This window comes from Punica granatum, chromosome 1 (genome assembly GCF_007655135.1).
Source record: "Punica granatum isolate Tunisia-2019 chromosome 1, ASM765513v2, whole genome shotgun sequence".
Lineage (NCBI taxonomy): Eukaryota > Viridiplantae > Streptophyta > Magnoliopsida > Myrtales > Lythraceae > Punica > Punica granatum.
In genome coordinates this window covers 4,470,776-4,491,853 of record NC_045127.1, presented here as the reverse complement: position 1 = coordinate 4,491,853, position 21,078 = coordinate 4,470,776, and the positions used below count along the sequence as shown (strand labels likewise).

The following is a 21,078-nucleotide window of genomic DNA, read 5'->3' as shown; positions in this document are numbered from 1 at the left end:
CATCTAACCGGGCTCGCCTCGTATCTAGCTGTCATATATACTAGTCACGGAGCCCGTGCGTTACACAAGATAGAATTTGATAATTTTTTTTAAAAAAAATTATAATATAGTGTTTTAAACTATGTATGTTAATATATATCATTATAATTATATTTTCTTTAACATTATTATTTATGAGATTAAATAATATCTTTGATCATAAATATCATGAAATAACCCTTATTAAAAAAAATGACAAATTAGTATGTTAGTGTATAAGCTATAAGGGAAGGCCAAAAAAGGGAAGATGAGGGAGAATAGTCCTATACTCCATAAAGGAAGGCCAAGGCTCGGTCCATATACAACAGAATATAATAACATAATTTAAATCTCATCATATTCTGATGGAACAATTCTAGCTTGCAAGTAAGATTACAATATATCACAGAATTTTGGAGCTCAGAAAGGAATGAAAATATATTTTAAAAGAATTCCACCGCATATGAATCATGATTCTCGTGCATAAAAGACGTACCTGTGATTTTAGATTTTGCAAAAGCACTCGGGATGCCAAACATTGCACATGCAACTCAAGAATCGCCCACGACCAATCTCTATAGAATAAAAAATAATAAAAGATATATCTGTATATACCCAAAAATAAAAAAAAGCGAAACTCCCATGTCAATTTCATCATTACGACATGATTTTTGCCATAGTAATCGTCAGTATAGACACTCAGGACACATGCGGACAGAACAATTACAAAATCAGAGATTGCTCAAGTGACAGGGGGGATGTTCAAGTGTCGAGATTAATGGATATACTCGGGACGATTGATCAACATATTAAAGATCACATGAGATGAGAAGAACAGGGAAAGCTGGGGAAGCTGAGAAGAGAATCACCTGCGACTGTGTCGGTGACTCTGACTGTGAGCTGAGGACGTCCCGTGTGCGAGCGCTCCAGTAGTCTATATATGTGAAAGTCTTTTGTAATCAATCAACACGATTATCTTCACATCAATTTGATTCTCTCTCGGCACGGCTACTCGATGAGCTCTTGCCATGTGCGTCAATGGCTTTGAAACCAAAAAGGTTGGTCGTGGACTAGTCGAGCATGTTATTTAACATGCCTATGGCTCTGTCTAAACGACAGATTTTGGCGGAATAACCAAACTCCTCGTATTGCACATCGAGTTCACATATACAGGCTCGACCACCACAAAAAAATGAAAATTCGACAACCCACCAATTTACATGCGAAACTGAAGGGAATTTGGCATCTACAATCAGCCCATGAGATGCGATTTGAAGAAAGCAATAGGTTAAAAGAAGATGATAGTTCTATGATGACAGGATCCGTCAATACACAATTTGCTGCGACATGTTCATTGATGGCAGTTCCTCCTTGTCCTCGTCCATCTCCTCTCCATGTGAAAAAGATCACAGCATCTGTAGATGTTTTAGCCAATGTCATTCTTTACCTTCATTTCCCTCATCTTCACTATCTGATCTATCAGAACCGGCCGACTTCTCATCATTGTCGTCTTCCTGGTCCTCACCTTCGAGATCTTCGGGGTTGGTCTTGTCCTGGGCTAAAAACTCAATGGCCGTCACGACATCGCTGATAAGTGGCCGGGTGGTCGCTTCCTCCTGGAGGCACATTGCTGCCACTGCGAGCGCCTGGTAGAGACCTTTTGTCGGGTAGTTCCCTTCAAGCGCCAGGTCCGCCATCAAGGTGAACTTCCTTCTGTCCTTGAATAGTGGTTGTGCCTGCAAAGACATGTCATGATTCATCAATATCAGTTTCAAACTCTAATGATTACATAGTGCAGTGTCTAACTTATTTTTGGAAATCAAAATGCATACCCAGGTGACTAAGTTCTGCTCCTCGGTCGGTCTACTGTTGTCGATGACCCTCCTTCCGGTGATTATCTCCAAAAACACAACCCCGAAGCTGTAGACATCTGACTTGGTTGTCAGCTGCCCAGTCAATGCATACTCGGGCGCACAGTACCCATACGTGCCCATGACACGGGTAGACACGTGGGTCTTGTCCCCTGTCGGCCCCAGCTTCGCGAGCCCAAAGTCAGAGAGCTTCGGGTTGAAATCCTCATCTAGTAAAATATTCGAGGCCTTGAAGTCTCTGTAGATCACTGGTGGGTTTGCTTTCTCATGCAAGTACTCGAGCCCCTTAGCTGCACCTGAGGCAATCTTCATCCTCGTATTCCAGTCCAGCGGCTTCCGGCCAGGAGGCAGCTCTGCAATGTTTTGCCAAGGACAATAATATTATTTTGGGTTCCTCTCTTCAGTCTAAACACATGACCTGTCTGTCTCTGACGAGGCAGGTTCCGATGTCGTGCTGGTGGACTAAACAAGGGTCTATTGATTATCAGTTGGTGAGATCCAAGTGAGGGAAGGACTTACCAAGGAGGTGATCCTCGAGAGAGCCGTTGGACATGTATTCATAGACCAAGATCCTCTGATCACCATCACAACAGTAACCCGCCAAGTTGACAAGGTGTGGATGATGAAGCAGACTCAGCATCAGCACTTCCACCAGAAACTCCCTATTCCCTTGGAATCCATTCCTGTCTAATTGCTTCACTGCCACCACCTGAACATGAAAAAAAGCCTTTAGAACACTTCATATTCATGCCATTTGGCCCACTCTGCCCGCCCATTGTCATGTCAGGAGGGCCCAGGTATAGCCCGAGTAGGCTGAGGAGACAGCACGAGCATTACAGGATCCGAATGTACATCATTGTTATCCAGATGCACCACGCACAATCAACCGCAATCTATCTGCCAATGGAGTAGTACGAGATAGAGAAATATAATGTGATGTTTACCTGGTTTTTGCCTTCAAGAGTGCCTTTGTAGACCCTTCCAAAACCACCTTCGCCCAACAGGGAATCGGGGTTGAAGTTCTGTGTGGCAACACATAGCTCCCGGAACGTAAAGATCTGTGCTGAAATGTTCCCTTTTCCGATTTTCTTGATCTCTTCGGTTATGTACCTTCGTCGACTGCTGTCTGCAAGAAATCACATGGGCAAAAAAAAAAAAAAAAAATTCCCTTAAGATTTTGCACTTCGAAAAGGAAACGTTTCCATTCAGTTGGAAAAGAAACCGTTCTACTTATGTTCGTGAATGTCCCCGACTGTTCAAATTTGCATAAATTTGATTTCGATCAAACAAGCATGAGCTTGACACCATATCGAAATCGAGAAACAATCATCTTCATCAAGATGTTCCGAGTCATCATATTTCATTCATGAATGGACAACTAACCTTCATATTAAGAAAAATCATTACAATAAAATAAGAGCATTCGACTAAAACCAAGAGGTTGAAACCATATATTCCGGAATCTGGATCATCTCATTCTGATGTATATGGGAGGACAAAAGTTAGGATCGAGAAGATGATACAGGCTTTACCTGATTTAAAGGAGATGTTCGCAAACGATGCTAAGGTTTTCGTGTCATGATACTCCTGGATGCTCTTCTTTAGAGACTTCCTTGCAAGTTTCTCCTGTGACATGCAGCAATTGAAGCAGCTCATCTTCCTGATGTCCTCGTACTCTTCGAATGCCAAAAGAAACCACCATCAAATTCACGAAGCAGACCTTCTGACCACCCACCACAGAAATCACACCAGGAAAACCTGAGAATCCAGATCGAAGCGAGGACGAATCTAAATTCAAAAACCAAGTGTTGGCAATGGAGGGATTTGATGATCCCAGTGAGCTATGGAAGGAACCAGAAAATTATTCTCTTTTTTTTCCCCTTTTCTGGTTTCTCATAAACTCAAGAGAATCAAATTGTTTTGCTTAATGTTTTTTCTCCTTCATTTCTCTGTCCTCCTGCAAAGCTTGAGGTGGCAAAAATCTAACCCATTAAAATTATAGTTTACTATATTTGGTGAGATGACAAGCATTCACGTTTTGCTTAGCTGCCTCCCTCATCTCAAAGTTTTGTAGTCTGTTACATATGAATAATATGGGATTTCCATTCTCGGCCTCATAGTCCATTGCTCATTGCATATTCCTACCACCGGCGAGCCCGACTGAAAGAGCCAGAAAACTCAAGACCTGACCTTGGAACTACCATAACATGTCCCCATTCTCATTATGAGAAGTCATCTAAAAGAGAGAGGTTGCTCTCAAACAAGATTTACACTTCGCAGTTCGTGTTCAGTAAAGAAAAATAACAGCAAAGCAATTCAAACAGTTCGTAAATTACCCGGGCACCCCCCCCCCCCCCCCCCCCCCCCCCCCCCAAACACAAAAAAAAAAAAAAAAGCAATAAAACCCGGGAAACGAAGATAAGACTCGATGGACGAGAAGCTGCTGCGTATCCATATATGAAGCATCAAAACCATAAACAGGAATTTGTTTCACAGCCTCCATTCATTCCTTTCTCTGCTGAAAGCTCCAAACTTTAGATTCTTGAGTTCTTAATACTTTCTTCTTCTTTTTTGGGGACATCTTAATACCTTTCTTTTTTATTAATGTATTTTCAGATTTCTCCCTGCCGGTGACTTTGTCCTCTCCTCTCCGTTCAATATATACAAAATATTTCATACTGCAAGAATAATCAGTACTTATCTCACAAATTAACAGTTTTAGGCCCATAATGTATCCATGCGATTTGATCGTTAAATTCTTTGTATTGTTCAAGGGAAAATACAGTCTAGCTAGATGCACTATCAGGCAGAAGACCACTTTCACAGTGAAGTACTCGGAATCATCATCAGCTATAGCATGATTAAACACACGAGATTTTACGAAACTAAAAGTCTAGAACTCATTTTCCTATCGACTAAGCCAGAGTTTTAAGAGACATTTGAAGTTGATATATATTTCACATGTATAATATCTCCAAGAGGCAGGCCAAGGTTCAGCCTTTCATTGCCCTTCTGCTGGCATAACACTCCTTAATGAATTCTTCCGCCTTGCTAAGCCTAGCCCTTAGGTTCTTAATTGTTATTTCAGCACAGTTGCTGCCTGAAATAATTTTACTGGAATATAGGAATAGGGGAAATTCTCGGTCTTGGTAGAACGAGTAAGTACGTCTTAAAATGTTTTGCTTATATAACATATAATAGTTGGATCAATCATTCATTGAATGATAAATCACTACAAGTGATGGAGATACACGATTTAAATAACGAAAGACTCAATATTTAAACATTGTATCTACAATGACTGGAAAAGTGGAAACAAGACCAGATATAATTTGGTCGTTATGAGCAAATCCAAAATCTTTGTAGACATAGCCAATTGTAAGTTCCCAACCATGGGGTGAATGGAATCCGATACATAAATCAGTTAATAAAAGAATAGAAAATGCTTTTATTGTGTCGCTCCGGCAATTCTATCCCCTCTTTCCCTCAGATCACCAGTATTGTCCTTTGTTCTCCTCCATCCCTCAGTCGCTGCCTCATCTTCCACAATCATCTGAACATTTTCCACTGGCGGCATCCCCCTTCGAACGGGTGAATTATCTGCAGCCGCAGACGCAATATGGTGAACCGGAGAACCCTTACTTTCACCACCTGAAAAATTGCCGACAGTGTCCCTCTTATGTCTCTTCAGGAGCTGCTCAATTGTCAAGTGATCTTCATCAGAAGAGTCATCCGAGTACAGTACCTCATACTCTTTGATCTTACTTTGCTCACAACTCATCAGCACTCCTGGACCGTCAGAAAAGTCACCTGAGTCCAGTATGTTGACCTCGTTCTGCTTCGGCTCAAAACCAGGAGGAAACGGGAAGCTGAGCCCTTTCATCTTCATTTGCCCATTAGGCATCAACACTTTCAAACCCTCAGGATTGGAAGAATCATCCAAATCCAGTACTTCGACCTGACCTCATTTCCACTCGAAACCAGGAGGAACGGAGAAATTGAGCCCTTTCATCTTCATTTGCCCATTATTCATCTAAACTTTTGAACCCTCAGGATCGGAAGAATCATCCAAATCCAGCACTTCGACCTCACCCAATTTCCGCTCGAAACCAGGATGAACAGAGAATGCGATCCCTTTCATCCTCTTTTGCACATTATTAGTCAACAACACTTTTGATCTCTCAGGAGTCTTTTTTAAATGCCCGACATCCTTTTAAACTCGTTTTTGGTTCTCCCCACCATTTTGAGTGGAGGGTTGCAACCCCTGCCTGGTTAACACGCGGTGGGATGTAGACTTTCGTGTTAGTGATCGGCCTATCGAAAGTGGTCACAGCAATCTTAGGATCCAAATGGGGCAGAGTGACAGAAGAAGGCAAATCCTGGTCCATCCCAAACTGCATCGCTAAGCGATGAGGTAGGTACTGCTCAAAACAATTGCCCAACTCGACCAACTCACATGGCATCAAGAACCTAGTGAACGAGAGCAGTTCACCATCAGTATCGCTGCCAACTGAAATCCGCATTTCATTTTCAGGATGGAACTTGTGCAGCTTCGGATTTTCTGAGGTACGTGCATAAGGGCACCACTGGAAGCTATCTATACTGGAGTCCAAGAGCTTCCCCAAGTTTGGGAGTTTTGGGGGGCTTCCTTTTGATCCATCGAGTGATCCTCACGGTGGGAAACCTGTCCCACACCCAAACCTGAATAAACTGAAACAGTGCCCAGAGGTTGAACGTCAAAGCATCATCATTCTCATCATCAGTGTGATAGTTCCTTGTGGAGTGGGCAGACCTAACTATCCCCTTCTTCAACACACTCAGGTCCCTGTAAATGGTTGCGAGGACAGCAGGAACAAGAGCAACCCGAGTCCCTCACGACAAATGTACTGCTGCTGGGAAGTGTTCCGCATGACTAACTCCGACTGGGGGAGAATCAACCGCGAGAGCCACATAGCAAGGAAAGCCTCGTGCTCGATGTCGCTCTCCCTCCCCATGAATCTCTTCGCCCACGGACGAGCTCGTACCCTATTGTGACCCATCTTGTCGACCTCGAACCACTCTCCGTACAGTTGCCTCTCAGAACTCACCATTTCCTCCGTCTCCATAGGGGCGAAAACGGGGTAGCCGAGAACAGAGTAGGCTCTATCACCATCACATCCTCAAGTGTGATCGTAGCCTCACCCCACGGGAAGATGAACGTGTTCGTCTCCGGGGACCATCTCTGCGCCAGAGAGAGCAGCAAGTCGCGATCTTTCCTTAGAGTATCGTGCGTTGAAGCTCTTATGGCTTCCAAGATGCCAGCTTTCTTCCAAGTTGCTCCGTGCTTCCCCTCCATTTGAGCGGCCCACCTCTTCCATTCCGACGATGGGTTCTTCCAGCTGCGGAACTTGACCTTTAAAGGACATTTTGAGGGCTCAAACTCACAAAGCAGAGAAAATGTAGATGGCGGAAGTGGGGGAGGTTTGCTGCCATTGGAGATGGGTTTTTGTTAGAGATTGGCTGATCAATCTCAACCATGTGTCTGTCTTTGAACTGAAGTCAAGTAATTAAGGTTGTCTGTCTTGCGTTGTAGTTAACAGTAACTTAGGAGTGAAGTTAGACAGTTTCTGTTTTTTGAATTTCAAATGTTAACTGTAGGAAGTAGTTATTTTCAGTTGTTTTATGGTCTTATATGTAAGAAGGGTCGATGGTGTATGTAAGTACAGAAGCAGTTGTTGAAGATTTCCCCTCTTCATCTCCTTTCTACTTCTCTCATTGTTCTTTTGTGTGCTATTCTGTAAAACTTGCAGACGTGAGAAATCATTGTGAGTGTGAGTGTGAGTGATTGAAGTTAAAGAAGTAACAGGTTTAAGCAAATGGGCTGTTTGGAAAACGGGTTTGGTGTCTCCTCCAGTGCCCGGAACTCTCAGGGCCTTCTTCTCTTCAACTAACGTACTCACCGTCTGTCATTGTCGTCGTTGATGAAGAGCTCTGCAACTTGCAGAGCTGCTCAGTTGGTGCTTCCAGTAACATTTCGCGTTTTGTATGCTTTTTTGCCTGGCAAGGAAGGCTGCTTTTGCCCTGCGCTCCAAAGTTTCATTCTCTACTTATTCGCTCCTTGAATTTTTTACTTAAATCAATTACGTGACTCGTGAGACAGTATTAAAATTAGACATTTAAGATATAAATACTCCGATCGGAGGTTCTTACTTAATGTGAAGCAAATTCCATACTATATTCTCTTTTCAAATTGAAAGAGATTTTGTCATATTATACTTCGATCAGTATAAGCATCTTTTAATATAGAAATAAATGAACCATTGAATCGAACCTGCATAAATCTCTAACCTCTGACAAGAATATAGGATCCAAAACCGAATTTATGGACTATATAAAGTATGGATTGGAGATATAATGGAAGTAATTTCAGACAAGAGAACTGTGGCTGGTCATCCATTAGATTTAATTACTACCCGGCTTTTATATCTTTCTACAATGATATGCACATACGAGGTTAATTCTAATTTCGCCCCTAAACTCTGCTCCACGTATCAGTTTCTTCCCCTTCAACGTTTCAGACTTTCAGTTGCCTCATATTAAGGACGCGGCCGACTTTTCTCTATCAGTACGAAGCTAATAATTTACAATCTTGATCAAATGGTGCTGTAAATGGGTCGGCATTTTCTGTTGTATCTCGAGCGAAATTATGATTCTACATATTTTAGATAACGTGGATCAAGTTCTTCATTATTTTCCTAGATGAAAACGATAGGACTCAATTCGATTAGCAAGCTTCCTGAGAACCAGTTCTGCCCAGCTCACCCGAGATCCAAGCCCTTTCACTTTCATTTCACCTTGATATAAGATCACCTGCTCCAAGTTCAATCCTTTGTATGCAAATACACTATTACTGGCTTTAGAGTTCATTATCGAAAAGATCTGCAGCTGTTAAGCTGATCGTCATCACAAGAATCAGCTGAATCGAGCTTGATCCAAATATTTTGCTTCGTAGTCCAAAACCAGGAGGAACAGATCAGTTGATGCTCTTCATCCTTTTGAACGCAATCAATTAGAAGAAGAATTCGACCATATTTATTTTTATGAAGTCTAGCCCAATAAATTTTCTCGACTTTTGGTGCATTTGGTAAGACAGAGTCATGCCTTTGTACTGAATGTCCACGGCCTTACAGGAAAAATATTTGAGAATGCTCGAATAGATTTTATTTAAGTCTGTTCGATCATGACGAGTTTCCATGTACTCTAATCTCAGCAACTCCAATAGGACAGTTCGGAGAAAATTTTCATATCATACATATCAACTCTTAAGAGTAATCTTGACTCAGCTTAATCCGAAAACCTACGTTTTTGAACAGCCTGATGACAATGGGATGTATATCGAGCTTTCTGCAGGCACATCAGTTTAAGCACCTTGATATCTTGTTCCGCCTTGCTAACTCGAGCTCTAAGCTCCTTAATCTGCATCTCTGCTGCTGAAAGATTCCTCCTTTCTTTCCCATCATCTTCACCAATAGTCTCTCTCTTTTTACTCTGATCATAACCTGATCCTTCCATGGCTCTTCCCGATCCTTCAATAGCCGGGCCATTTTCATTCCTCACAACGCCTTTGTCCTTCCTCCTGGATCTCAACAACTCCCAGACCATGAGCTTCTCTTCATTGGAAGATCCACCAGAATCCGGTTCATTCCACTTCCTTTTAAAACCTGGAGGAGCGGAGAGGTTTTTTTCTTCCATACATTTCCATAAGCTCGTTTTTGAACTCTTCGAGGTTCTTTCAGACTTCACAGCATCATGATCTGCATTTCCTGAACCCGACTTGGATTCCTCCCACCAACTCAAGTATCTGGCTGTGACACCCGGCTTAGGTAGATGGGATGGGACATACATTCTAACATTACCAAGTGGCTTCTCAATGCTGCTCGGCCTGACCCAACTGGGCAAATCTTGGTCCAAACCTGTTAAATTTAGTCATGTTTAGACAACAAGCCAATGGCTTTAAACGCGTGATATATGTTAACAGAAAAGGATAAAAACAGGAGAAGTGCGCGATATATATTATTACAATACCAAATTGCATCGCCGCACGATGGGGATGGTACCATTCGATATTTTTCCGACTTCCTTCCAATCCACAGGCAATTAAGCACCGAGCGGATGATTTCAGTTCCTCTTCAGAGCCATGATCAGAGTAGGGGCGCCACTGGAAACTCCTGCCACTTGAGTCCAATGCCATCCCAACATTATCCAAGTTGCGGCTCTTGAGTCTGACCAACTGGGTGATGGTCGGCTCACCCTTTCGGAAAGGGTTGGGATTCAGCCTCAACTTGGGAAATCTCTCCCAAACCCAGACCTGCACCAACTGAAATGGTGCCCACAGGGTGAGCTTTGCGTCTGCGATGTCACGATCTACCTTGATCCGCCCTCCGGCTAAACTATCGATCTGATTCCTCAACTGACTTAAGTCCGTATAAATATCAGCTAGTACTGCCGGTGCAAGCGCGATTCTTTTCCCCCGAGCCAACTGTACCGCAATGGGCAAAGAGCTTTTACAGATGACGTTCAAAGATCTTGGGAAAACAAACCGGGACACAAACAAGGCGAGGAAAGCCTCGTGTTCGATCTCGCTCCCGCTTGACATGAACATTTTCATCCAAGGAGAATCAGACGCCTTCTTAGATTTCCCTTTTCTGAGCTCGGACCAAGCCTGGTTCAGCCTCATCTCGATCCCGACCATCTCTTCAGTCTCCGCCCGACCAGCGACAGGGTAGCCTGAAACGGAGTATCCCCCTGCGAGCATCACATCCTCGAGCGTGATGGTCGCCTCACCCCACGGGAACACAAACGTGTTCGTCTCAGGGGACCACCTCTGAGCCATCCCGATAATCAAGTCCGGGTCTTTCACGACTGGTGCTGCCGCGGAAGCCTTGACTGCTTCGAAAAGGCCGGCCCTTTGCCAAGTTGCGGAGTGCTCGGGTTCCATCAGCTCGACCCATTTCTTCCAACACTTCGGCGGGTTCCTCCAGGCAGGAAAGTCGAGCTTCAATGGTGGGGGAGGAGGAGGAGGTGAAGAAGAAGAGAGTGACAGTGGAGGAGGGCTGGGGGGTTGTGCATCGGAATAGGAGGTTGCGGTGGGTTTGAGGAAATGGCCGGCTCTGAGGATGGGTTTGGTGTCTTGCTCTTGAAATGGTGGGGCCATGAACTCCCTTCTCTCTCTGACGAGAGCTTCCATGTCTAAGGAGTCAAGTTCAGGAGCTATGAAGACTGATGAAGAAGTTGAAACAGAAGGACAAAGAAGAAGAAGAAGAAGAAGAAGGATCGTGCAGGGCAGGAAGAAACAGGGGAAGCTGAAAGGGCGCTAGTTGCGCAGAACCGCGCACAAGCTAAATTTCAAAATTCAAGTTGAGTTGTAATAATGGGCTGAAAAAAATGTAATGATTGTGAAAAAAGATAATGAATAGTTAAGAAAATTTAGTATTAAAAAATTAAATTGAATAGTAATTACGATAATAAAATTTTAAAAAAATAATAATTATTATTATTATTATATTGTTAAATTAAAAAAGAAAAAATAAAGTGAATTAGAAAATAATTTCCTCCGAAAACCAATCCAAGCCATTTATTGCTTGGGGAAAGTCTATGTTCATTCGGCAAATGTGATTTCCAATGGATTCTTCGAAATCCATATTATTTATAAAAGGAATTAAATAAAGTTCTTCGAAATACGTGTAGTTTATTTTGTTATTAGATCTCTAAATAGAGTATTGCTATATCCTTATGATAATCAACCTAAAAATTCTCTTAATTTAAAATCACACTTACAATGTCATTAGTTGAATTTTAATTATTGTGTTTGGTTTTAGAATTGAGTTTTGATTTTAATTGATTTGTAACGATTGTGTTGTTGAATTATGAGAAAAATTGTGAAAAAGTAATGAATAAATGAGATAAAGTAATGATTGTATTGTTGAATTGTGAAAAAAATATTTGAATAATTAAGAGAAAGTAATGATTATGTTGTTGAATTGTAAAAAAAGTAATGAATAGTTAATAAAAAGTTAATATTAAAAATTGAATTGAATAGTTAAAAATTTTCAAAAAAAATCAATAATCGTGTTGTTGAATTAAAGATAAGTGGAGTTAAATAAATGACAATTAAAAACAAATTGTAAAACCAAACGAGATGTAATCTCCGAGGATTATTCAATAGATGTGAATAGAATTTAAAATTACAAGGATTTTTAAGCATGCCACTTAGGAGGATTAGTATTTCTATTTCTTAAGTAATTTACTTAAATATATGAAATTTATTAAAAATATAAATGATCTATATATAATTATAAAAGCCGAAACGATGCCCCAAACAATGCCACATAGGACGTAGGTGGCTCATGGTTGAGTGACTTTTAAAGTTCTCATCAATCACGATGCGAACAATAACATAGCATTATCAAGCCACATCATCATAGTGGAATTCTAAAAGTTTTTCAATTACAGAAAATAAAAAGTCATTTAATACAGTATCGAGAATAAAATTTTAAAAAATAATTAATTGTTTATAAACATTCTTAGCATATTCATTAACAAAGCACAAATTTTCATACTATACGAACTACGAAAATCTAATTTTTAAATATTCAATTAACTATTTTGTAGTATATCATCAACCTATTTGAGAACCAAATTTAAGAACTTTAATTGAAATATGATTACTCAAAAATAAACCATAATCAAATATCAACTTTTTTATAGCCAACTCTGTTAATGTAATCATGGACGAATCTTTGTTATTTGCGACCATCTTATATTATTCTATAAACTTATGCCATAAGTGATTAGTCATCTTTTTAATGCATGCGCAAGCCCTACTTTACTTAATAATAGCCATTCCGCTCGCGCATTGCCCGAGATTGTTATTTGTCCCAAAAATTTGTATATTTTCTTATTTAAACGGGCCTTTAGAATTATTAGTTTGTTTATGATTATAGAATTAATTTTTTGATAATCTTCCAAGTAACGATAAACCAATAGCGTTGAATTCATCATATGGTGTCAGTTCAATTAAGAAGCAAACGATGTGGATTGCGGAGCTCAGCTGATTCTCGTGAAGAAGTTCTTCTGTATAACAATTGCAGTGTGTTTGGAAAACGGACTCCAAATCCAGCAGTTGTGAAATTCCTGTGGGATGGAACTCAAGCCAGCACATCATACATCCAAGGGTGATATTTGAATTAATCTGATATGCATATACCATTTCTAGAAAGATATACTAAATACCGGGTTGCGGTTATGTTGTTGGGCATGACCAATTAAGGGGTCTCACAAGAGGTTCGAGATTTACCCGAATTTGATCCAATAATTCATCATTTCTTCATTAGAAAATCAACGCTCATTTAATAATTTTGTCTCACTAAATATCGACCATACTTAAATGGACGAACCACAACAATTAGCCCATATGTTGTTGGGCTCGAACATTGAAGGGGCGTCATCAGAGGTTTGAGATTTACTCGAGCCCGGTCCAATAATTCATTATTTCTTCATTAGAAGTTCGTTACTTATGTTGATGGAATTGGAATGTCGGTAGAATCTCTTTTAGTTTTGAAAAATAGTATATACCGTTTAATTTATTTAACATCAAATACAAAGCTTTAATATAGCGTTGAATTCTATGGGTCAAGCAAATTCCCAAAACTATTACTTTCATGGGCAAACACAATTTTTTCATAAAATCACAGCGTGATCGTTACAAAATTGAAGATGATGCTCGGTGACAATTCTTGAACTAAACGTTTACGGCGGGATAGATGAGATAGTGCAACTTGAAAAAATCAAAAATGTAACCCGAGGGGTCATATTGCTAACATGAAGTAACTTTAAGGAATAAATTCATAACATATAAAATTTAGGGAGCGGATTACGGAGACAATGAAACTTCGGGGCCCAAATAAAAAGTAGTCTTCCCTACCAAAAACGCGCCCTGGCTTCCTACGAGGCTTCCACTCGAAGTTACTGAATATAGCAACTGAGCAGCTCTGCCGGTTGCAGAGCTCTTCGTCAACGACGACAAATCGACAATGGAGGAAGATGAGTGTATTGTTGAAGAGAGGAAGGCCCTGATAGTTCCGCCGACTGGAAGGGACACTAAACCCGTTTTCCGAACAGCCCATTTCCTCAAACCCACCTACAATGGCGGAAAACCTCCCCCCCTTTCGCCGTCTTCATTTTATCTGCTGCGCGAGTTTGATCTCTCGAGGTGGCCGTTGAAGGTCAACTTCTTGAGCTGGAAGAATCCGTCGTCGGAATGGGAGAGGTGGGCCGCTCAAATGGAGCTGAAGCACGGAGCAACTTGGAAGAAAGCTGGCATCTTGGAAGCCATAAGAGCTTCAAGGCAGAAAACCCTAGTCAAAGATCTCGACTTGCTGCTCACTCTGGCGCAGAGATGGTCCCCGGAGACGAACACGTTCATCTTCCCGTGGGGTGAGGCCACGGTCACACTTGAGGATGTGATGGTGATAGGGGCTTACTCTGTTCTGGGCTCCTCTGTTCTCACCCCCCTTGTTACTGGGGAAATGAAGGAGGCTGAAAGGGAGCTGAAGAGGGCGAAGTTCGAGCTCAGTAAGGTAAATCACTACAGAGTGCGAGGTGGTCCGTGGGTGAAGAGATTCATGGGGAGCGGGAGCGAGGTTGAGCACGAGGCCTTCCTCGCTCTGTGGCTCTCACAGTTCGTCCTTCCACAATCGGTGACAGTCATAGAGAGCACATTCCCCACAGCGATACATTTGGCTCGAGGGACTCGGATTGCTCTCGCTCCTGCTGTCCTCGCGGCCATTTACCGGGACCTAAGTCTGTTGAAGAAGGGGATTGATCGGTCTGCCCACTGCTCCGGGAATTATGAAACTGATGATGAAAATGGGGCTTTGAAACTCTATCTCTGGGCACAGTTTCAGCTGGTTCAGGCTTGGGTATGGGAGAGGTTTCCCACTGTGCGGCTGAATCCAAACGTGTTCCGGGACGGAGAGCCTAGGATCACTCGATGGATCACAAGGAAGCTCCTGAAACTCCCAGACTTGGGGAAGCTCTTGGGCTCTGCTACAGAGGTCTTCCGGTGGCGCCCTTATGCACGTCTCTCGGAAAATCCAAAGCTGCACAAGTTCTATCCTGAAAATGAAAGGTGGGTTTTGGTTGGCAGCGATTCTGATGATGAACTACTCTCATTCGCTCGGTTTTTGATGCCATGCGAGTTGCTCGGGTTGGACGGTTGTGTTGTGCAGTACCTACCTCATCGCGTAGCAATGCAGTTTGGGATGGACCAGGATTTGCCTTGTTATATCACTCAATCCCATTTGGATTCTAAGATTGCTTGGACCACTTTCGATAGGCCGATCACCAACATCAAAGTCTACATCCCATCGCGTGTTAGCGAGGCAGGTCTTACAACCCGCTACTTAGAATGGTGGGAAGAATCAAAAACGAGTTCAAAAGCTCCAGTGGAGTTTAAGGATGTTGAGCTATTCAAAAATACTCCCGAGGGTTCAAAAGTGCCCATGAATAATAATGTGGAAAAGGAGGTGAAATGGAGCAACTTATCTGTTCCTCCTGGTTTTGAGCAGAAATGGAGCGAGGTCGAAGTACTGGACTTGAATAATTCTTCCAATCCCGAGGGTTCAAAAGTGTTAACGACTGATGTGCAGATGAAGATGAAAGGTCTCAACTTCTCTGTTCCTCCTGGTTTCGAGCCGAAGCAGTGTGGGAATTTTCCTCCTGGTTTTGAGCTGAAAAGAAATGAGTTCAACATGCTAGACTCAGGCAACTTTTCCGAACCCAAGAGTCCAGAAGTGCTAATGAGTAGTGTGCAAAATAAGATGAAAGAGATCGATTTAACTGTTCAGCCAGGTTTAGAGCGGAATGGGAACAAAGTTGAAATATTGGACTCAGATGACTCTTCTGATGATGATCACACGATAACTGAGCAGTTCCTGAAGAGGCAGAAGAGGTACAGCATTGGGAATTCTGCAGTGAGAGAGAGTAATGGTTCTCTGATTCACCATGTTTTGTCTTCGACCTTGGATAATTCATCCCTCAGAAGGGGGAAGCTGCCACTGAAAAATGTTCAGAGCATCGTGGAAGATGAGGCAATCCGAACAGAGGACAATGCAGGTAATCTGAACAAAAGTGGGGATAGTACTGCCGAATACCCGGGTAGAAACCGTGCGGAAACAACAATTAAGAGCCTCAAGGATAGGCTTAGCAAGGCGGAAGAATTCATTAAGAAGCATTATGCCAGCAAAAGGGCAATGAGAGGCTGAACCTTGGCCTGCCTTCTAGGTATATTATACATGTGAAGTGGTCAACTTCAAATGTCTCTTAAAACGGACGTAGTACATCGGAAGCTGAGTTGTAGAAAGGCAGTTCCGTTAAATCTCGTATGTTTAATTATGCTATGGCTAATGATGAACCCGAGTATTTCACTGTGAAAGGGGTCTTCCTCCTGATATTAAATCGAGCTGGATCATATTTTCCCTTGAGCACTACGAAGAAAGTAACAATAAAATTGTATGGATGTGCCACGGTATGGACCTTAAAAAGTTAATTCATTAGATAAGTACTGATGATTCTTGTTGAAGTAAGAAGTATTTTGCGCATATTAAAAGGAGAGGAGAGAACAAAGGCACCGCATGGCAAAATTTGAAAATGTATTAAGAACTTCCGACTCTAAAGTTGGGAGCTTTTAGCAGACAAAGAAATGAATGAGGCCGTGAAACAAATTTCTGTTTCTGGTTAACATATAGACTGGTAAGATTGCTTTGCAGTAAATTCATGTTTACTGAACACGAACTGCGAAATTTCAAGGAGTATGGCCTAGTGGTAAAGAGAAACTTAAGTATCCACCCGATCCTGGATTCGAAACCTCTTGCAGCCACCAGAGAGCCTTTGGTGTGATTATTTGTTCCGTGTGCCGTCGGGGGTTCACGGAGCCTCAAGGATTAGTCAGGCGAAGCTCGGACATCCTGGATTAGCCAAAAGAAAAAAGAACACGAACTGCGAAGTGTAATTCTTGTTTGAAAACAATCTCTCTGTTTGAACGACACGAGTCCGACTCATAAATCATAATGAGAACAGGGATATGTTACTTCTGAGTTCGGGTCTTGGAGGCTTATGGCTCATTCAATTGGACTTGCCGGAGATCAGAATGTGATATGAACAAACGAGTATGAGGTAGAGAATGGAAATCCTTTCTCATTCATATACAGACTACAGAACTTTGACGAAGAGCTTCTTGAAAATATATAATAATAGAGGTCAAATCTAACATATAGTCAGATATTCATAAACCATTGAAAAACTGCTACAAAGCTATCAGTTTCAGTAGAGTTCATCTGCCCAGTACCACAGAAGCATGATTACGCGTTCGAAAGAAGAGATATACAAAAGCTTGCGAAGTTCCAATGCATAAGCCAAACCTAACAAGAAGAGCAAAATAAGAATATATAAATCCTAGGATTACCCCCTTTGGTTCTAATCTAAGTCCTGATCACTCGCAGCGATGGAGTTCCTATTCGAGTGGGACTTGTTTGGAGCAGTCACTGTCTCTTCAATGCCATCAAGGTGGATGGTGAAGCTAAAAGACCTGATTCCATTCCTGTTGAGGCCGACTCAGATTTGCTTCTTTGGCTCAGACTCACCTTCATCTGACATGGTATCAATCAGATCACTACCCTTCAGTTTCTCATCAGGATCACGGACTTTGCTCCCATCTTGCTTCAGAACAGCAGCAGAATTCCAGGGCATGTTCATTTTTTCACTATTTACTTTAGATGAGAGGAGACTTTGTGGCACATCCTTTACATTTCTAGAGGCTGTTCCTTTTCTCGTGCCTTGGATACTCTTCAATCGCTTGGAGAGTAACATATTATCAGCAGGATCTTCATCGGTTACGCTACGATGAACTAGTTTCTCAGCCTTTGAGGCTGAATAAGCATGAAGCACCGAGGAAATGCGCTGCTCACTACAGGAACTTGCAGTATATGCAGAAAATGTACCCAGCCTTTTCGAAGCCCGCAATGCATTAGAGGATGACGGAGATCTCTCAGCTCTGCCTTCATGACTCTTTTTCGCAAAGGCATCAAATTCATCTCTCTGTTCATTGATTATGCCAGTCTTGTTATACTCTGAGGCAGCTCTCCCAGTACTGCAGCTTTTAAAGACATATCTATCAGGCCGAGGTTCCCTGTTAGGCTCATGGTCAATGAGATTGCTCGCCAGGTTTGCTCGTCTTGTGAACTTCAAGGGGAGCTTCAGGCCTGACAGGTCTTGAAATGGCCTCTGGAACTCGAGGCGGGGCTTTGGCCTTGACAGGACTTAAATGGGCGCTCGATGCTCGAGATTTGGAACTGGAGCCTCGGTGTAGTGGTGACTCCATCGAGATATGAAATCTATGCCTTCCTTCATGAGCTATGCTTTTCCTATCATCTGGGTATTGGTTAGCCACATTCGATAAGTTTTTCACACCCCAACCATCGTTAAGTTTCTCGGGAGCTCGTGAGACTGAAACCTTTGAACTCCTGCCCAAGTATGCATCAAAGCTTTCCTGCTGCGATGTATGTTTAACTATGAGATTAACTTCGGCTGGATCTCGTGGACCCGAAACCCTTGAACTGGAAATGGAAATGGAGATTGGTATTGAGGTTCATTCTTCCCTCTTTTCTCCTCAACCACTAGAGAAGAGCCATGGTTTGATTTGTTCAAGGCCAAGCTATCCTTGATTGCATGCTTCCGGAATCACATCGATTCCCCCCATCACCTCAAGCACCGAGAAGAAACACCTGGCTGCAAAGACCTTGGAGGTATGAAAAACACAACATTTTCAGAGCCAAAACCCGAACTCACAGAATCTCCAGGAAGATCTTGGTCCAATCCAAATTGCATAGCAACTCTGTGGGGTCGATACTTCTCTCTACACCCAATTCCAACTAAATCACAAGGTTGCAAGAACTGGAGAAATGACCTTAAATCCTCATTTAGGTTCTGTGGGTTGGACAAAAATTGTGCAGTCTCTGTATAGGATGACGGGTGCCGCAATTCTCGATATTCTCAGCATAAGGCCTCCATGAGAAATTTGTCACGAGGCTCAAAATGTTTCTCACTAATTTAAGGTTGATCTTGGAACCGAGCTTGTGCCAACAGGCAGCCCGAGGTTCACCTGGCTTTGGCAAGTTTGGCTGTTTGAGAAGCAAGAGAGGGAACCTCTCAAAGCCCCACGACTGGACCAGCCTTAAGGGCCCTGTAACGGCTATCAAATCTAGGGAAAGTGCAACTCTGTTCCTCAGTATCCTCAAGCTCTGGTATATGCCTGCAAGAACAGCTGGTCCGAGAGAGACCATGACCCCGGAGCTCAGCAGGGCAGCTATCGGGAAAACTTCCTTCGTCACATTGGTAGACAGGCAGAAGACAAACCTCAATAGCCACAGAGAGAGAAATCCTACGTGTTGGACCCTGCTGTCACGTTCCTCTTTCATAAAGTAGTCTAACCGCGATCGGTGGCCAGCCTGTTTAGAACTACCCTTGCACAATCTAGCCCTCACTTTGTCCATCTCTTCCACTAGCCAAATCAAATTTCCAGTTGCAGGGCTTTCCACTAGAGCTCCAACAGTCCTAAAACCACATCCCTGTCATACCGAATAATGTACCTGAATTGAACCATGTGCTCATATCAGGTATGTAGTCGGGATGAAACCAGAAAGTAAGAAAATCTATGAGAAAAACCAGATTTTCAATCAGGATGCTCGACGAAACTCTGATCCGTGGAAGAAGAGTCACAAAGACAAGTTTCCAAGTGCAGACATGGACAGTGCGGATTCGACGGAGAAACCGGAGGTCGAGAAATTCAATAAGCCGGGTTACTACCTCTAGTCCCACCTCCTTCCCTGTTTCCACAACCACCAGCTGCTTTGAGTTCGGCAGCATGGAACATTTACTCGCGACTGATCATGTCGCTGTTTTTACTGTCAAAGACATCAAATACCTATAGTTCGATCATTTATCCACTAATAGCTATCTTTCTATGAAAGACAGACCCTTGACTAAATCAAGATAGGCTGGCGGCACACAGCAGACACAACACCGAGCTCTAATGATAGCTAAAATATTTCTTCTTCCGTTACCTCGAGCTCATGATCGCGTCGCAGATGCCAGCCCTGCGCCAGACGGCGCTGTACCTCCCGGCTAGCCGATCGACCGACTCATCCCACTCCTTCTGCGGGCCATGCCATACCTTGAAGGAGACCTCGCAGGGCCACTTGGGGACGTCCCAGAAGAACTCTGAAAGCAATGGCGAGTTCGGAACTCCGACAGCTTCCCTGACGCTCCTCACAAACGGCCTTAGGAACCGAGCGGTCCTCCTAGCCTCGGTTTCCCTTCGAAAGGCGAGAATACTTCCTCCTCTCTTGGCTCGTAGAAGAGCTTCCTCGTCCTCTCGCGGTCTCTGTCGTACGCCATTGCGGTGGAGAAAGAAGAAGAAGAAAAGAAGAAGAGCCAAAAGAAATCTTTTGAAAGAAGAAGAGGAAGTGACTGTACGGAGGGGTCTGAACTCTGACGGAGGAGGGGAGAGAATTACGTTGAGGAGAGGAGTACGTGGCTATGGTGGGCTCCCCCACCATGACAGGGAAGATCATCATCGTTCGCCATTTCCGTAGACGGTGTATGGTTTCATCACATCTATTGTATCTATCTCGTAGGAAGAGGAAACACGGGTTGATCGGAAATTGTCGGTGTTCTGGTCCGGACCCGAGCCTGAGGAAGGGGTCTCTTCCGTCGAGGAAGTGTCGGTGATATGGTCGATGACTCGATATGAGACCAATAAAGATGAAGCACCAAGCGAGTCGGAATTGCTCGGAATCATTCCCATTTTGCCACCGGGAAAGGAAGAAAACTATTCTTATTTCGGCACCTTATTTAGAACATACCATCGGACGGGGAATCATTCAGTAATAGTGAATGAAGTTCTGTCAGTATTAATTGGTGCATGTGAGTCCAATGAAGTGAATGGAATACTAAGTCGACTTACCAGAAAAGAATTTGCCCAAGGAAAAAGAAATTAACAGGGAAAAATCCAATCAGCGAAGCAAAAGGAATCATCAATTAAATCAATTTTAACTGCACGATTTTGGTGAAAAATCCATATTACGAATCATCT

General features: G+C 42.7%; 2 protein-coding genes and 1 pseudogene across 2 annotated transcripts; all 3 read right to left on the bottom strand.

The window, feature by feature from the left end:
* Positions 1–1,147: 1,147 nt before the first annotated feature.
* Positions 1,148–3,805, bottom strand: LOC116196534 (probable serine/threonine-protein kinase PBL23). Its single transcript, XM_031526299.1, has 5 exons — positions 3,422–3,805; positions 2,834–3,015; positions 2,409–2,598; positions 1,851–2,242; positions 1,148–1,754 (listed from the first exon to the last, which is right to left on the bottom strand). Exons 1-5 carry the CDS (start codon positions 3,543–3,545, stop codon positions 1,455–1,457), a joined length of 1,188 nt encoding a protein of 395 aa, XP_031382159.1. The 5' UTR covers positions 3,546–3,805; the 3' UTR covers positions 1,148–1,454.
* Positions 3,806–5,087: 1,282 nt separating this feature from the next.
* On the bottom strand, positions 5,088–11,272 carry LOC116192056. Its single transcript, XM_031520472.1, has 6 exons — positions 9,954–11,272; positions 9,222–9,841; positions 8,673–8,807; positions 6,977–7,281; positions 6,607–6,714; positions 5,088–6,533 (listed from the first exon to the last, which is right to left on the bottom strand). The coding sequence occupies exons 1-6, from the start codon at positions 11,113–11,115 to the stop codon at positions 6,071–6,073; spliced, it is 2,793 nt and encodes a 930-aa protein (XP_031376332.1). The 5' UTR covers positions 11,116–11,272; the 3' UTR covers positions 5,088–6,070.
* On the bottom strand, positions 6,460–7,593 carry LOC116194746 (annotated as a pseudogene).
* Positions 11,273–21,078: the final 9,806 nt, after the last annotated feature.

What these genes read in the sequence shown, in the direction of transcription:
- LOC116196534 (XM_031526299.1), bottom strand. Translation starts at nt 3,545, where the DNA reads ATGAGCTGCTTCAATTGCTGCATGTCACAGGAGAAACTTGCAAGGAAG. An exon ending in CTCTTGAAGGCAAAAACCAG is followed by an intron (nt 2,599 to 2,833) that starts GTAAACATCACA and finishes TTTCATGTTCAG; the next exon opens with GTGGTGGCAGTGAAGCAATT. An exon ending in AGCAGAACTTAGTCACCTGG is followed by an intron (nt 1,755 to 1,850) that starts GTATGCATTTTG and finishes ATGTCTTTGCAG; the next exon opens with GCACAACCACTATTCAAGGA.
- LOC116192056 (XM_031520472.1), bottom strand. Translation starts at nt 11,115, where the DNA reads ATGGAAGCTCTCGTCAGAGAGAGAAGGGAGTTCATGGCCCCACCATTT. An exon ending in TCGTGCGGCGATGCAATTTG is followed by an intron (nt 9,842 to 9,953) that starts GTATTGTAATAA and finishes TAAATTTAACAG; the next exon opens with GTTTGGACCAAGATTTGCCC. An exon ending in GGGTGAGCTGGGCAGAACTG is followed by an intron (nt 7,282 to 8,672) that starts GTTCTCAGGAAG and finishes TGTCCTTTAAAG; the next exon opens with GTCAAGTTCCGCAGCTGGAA.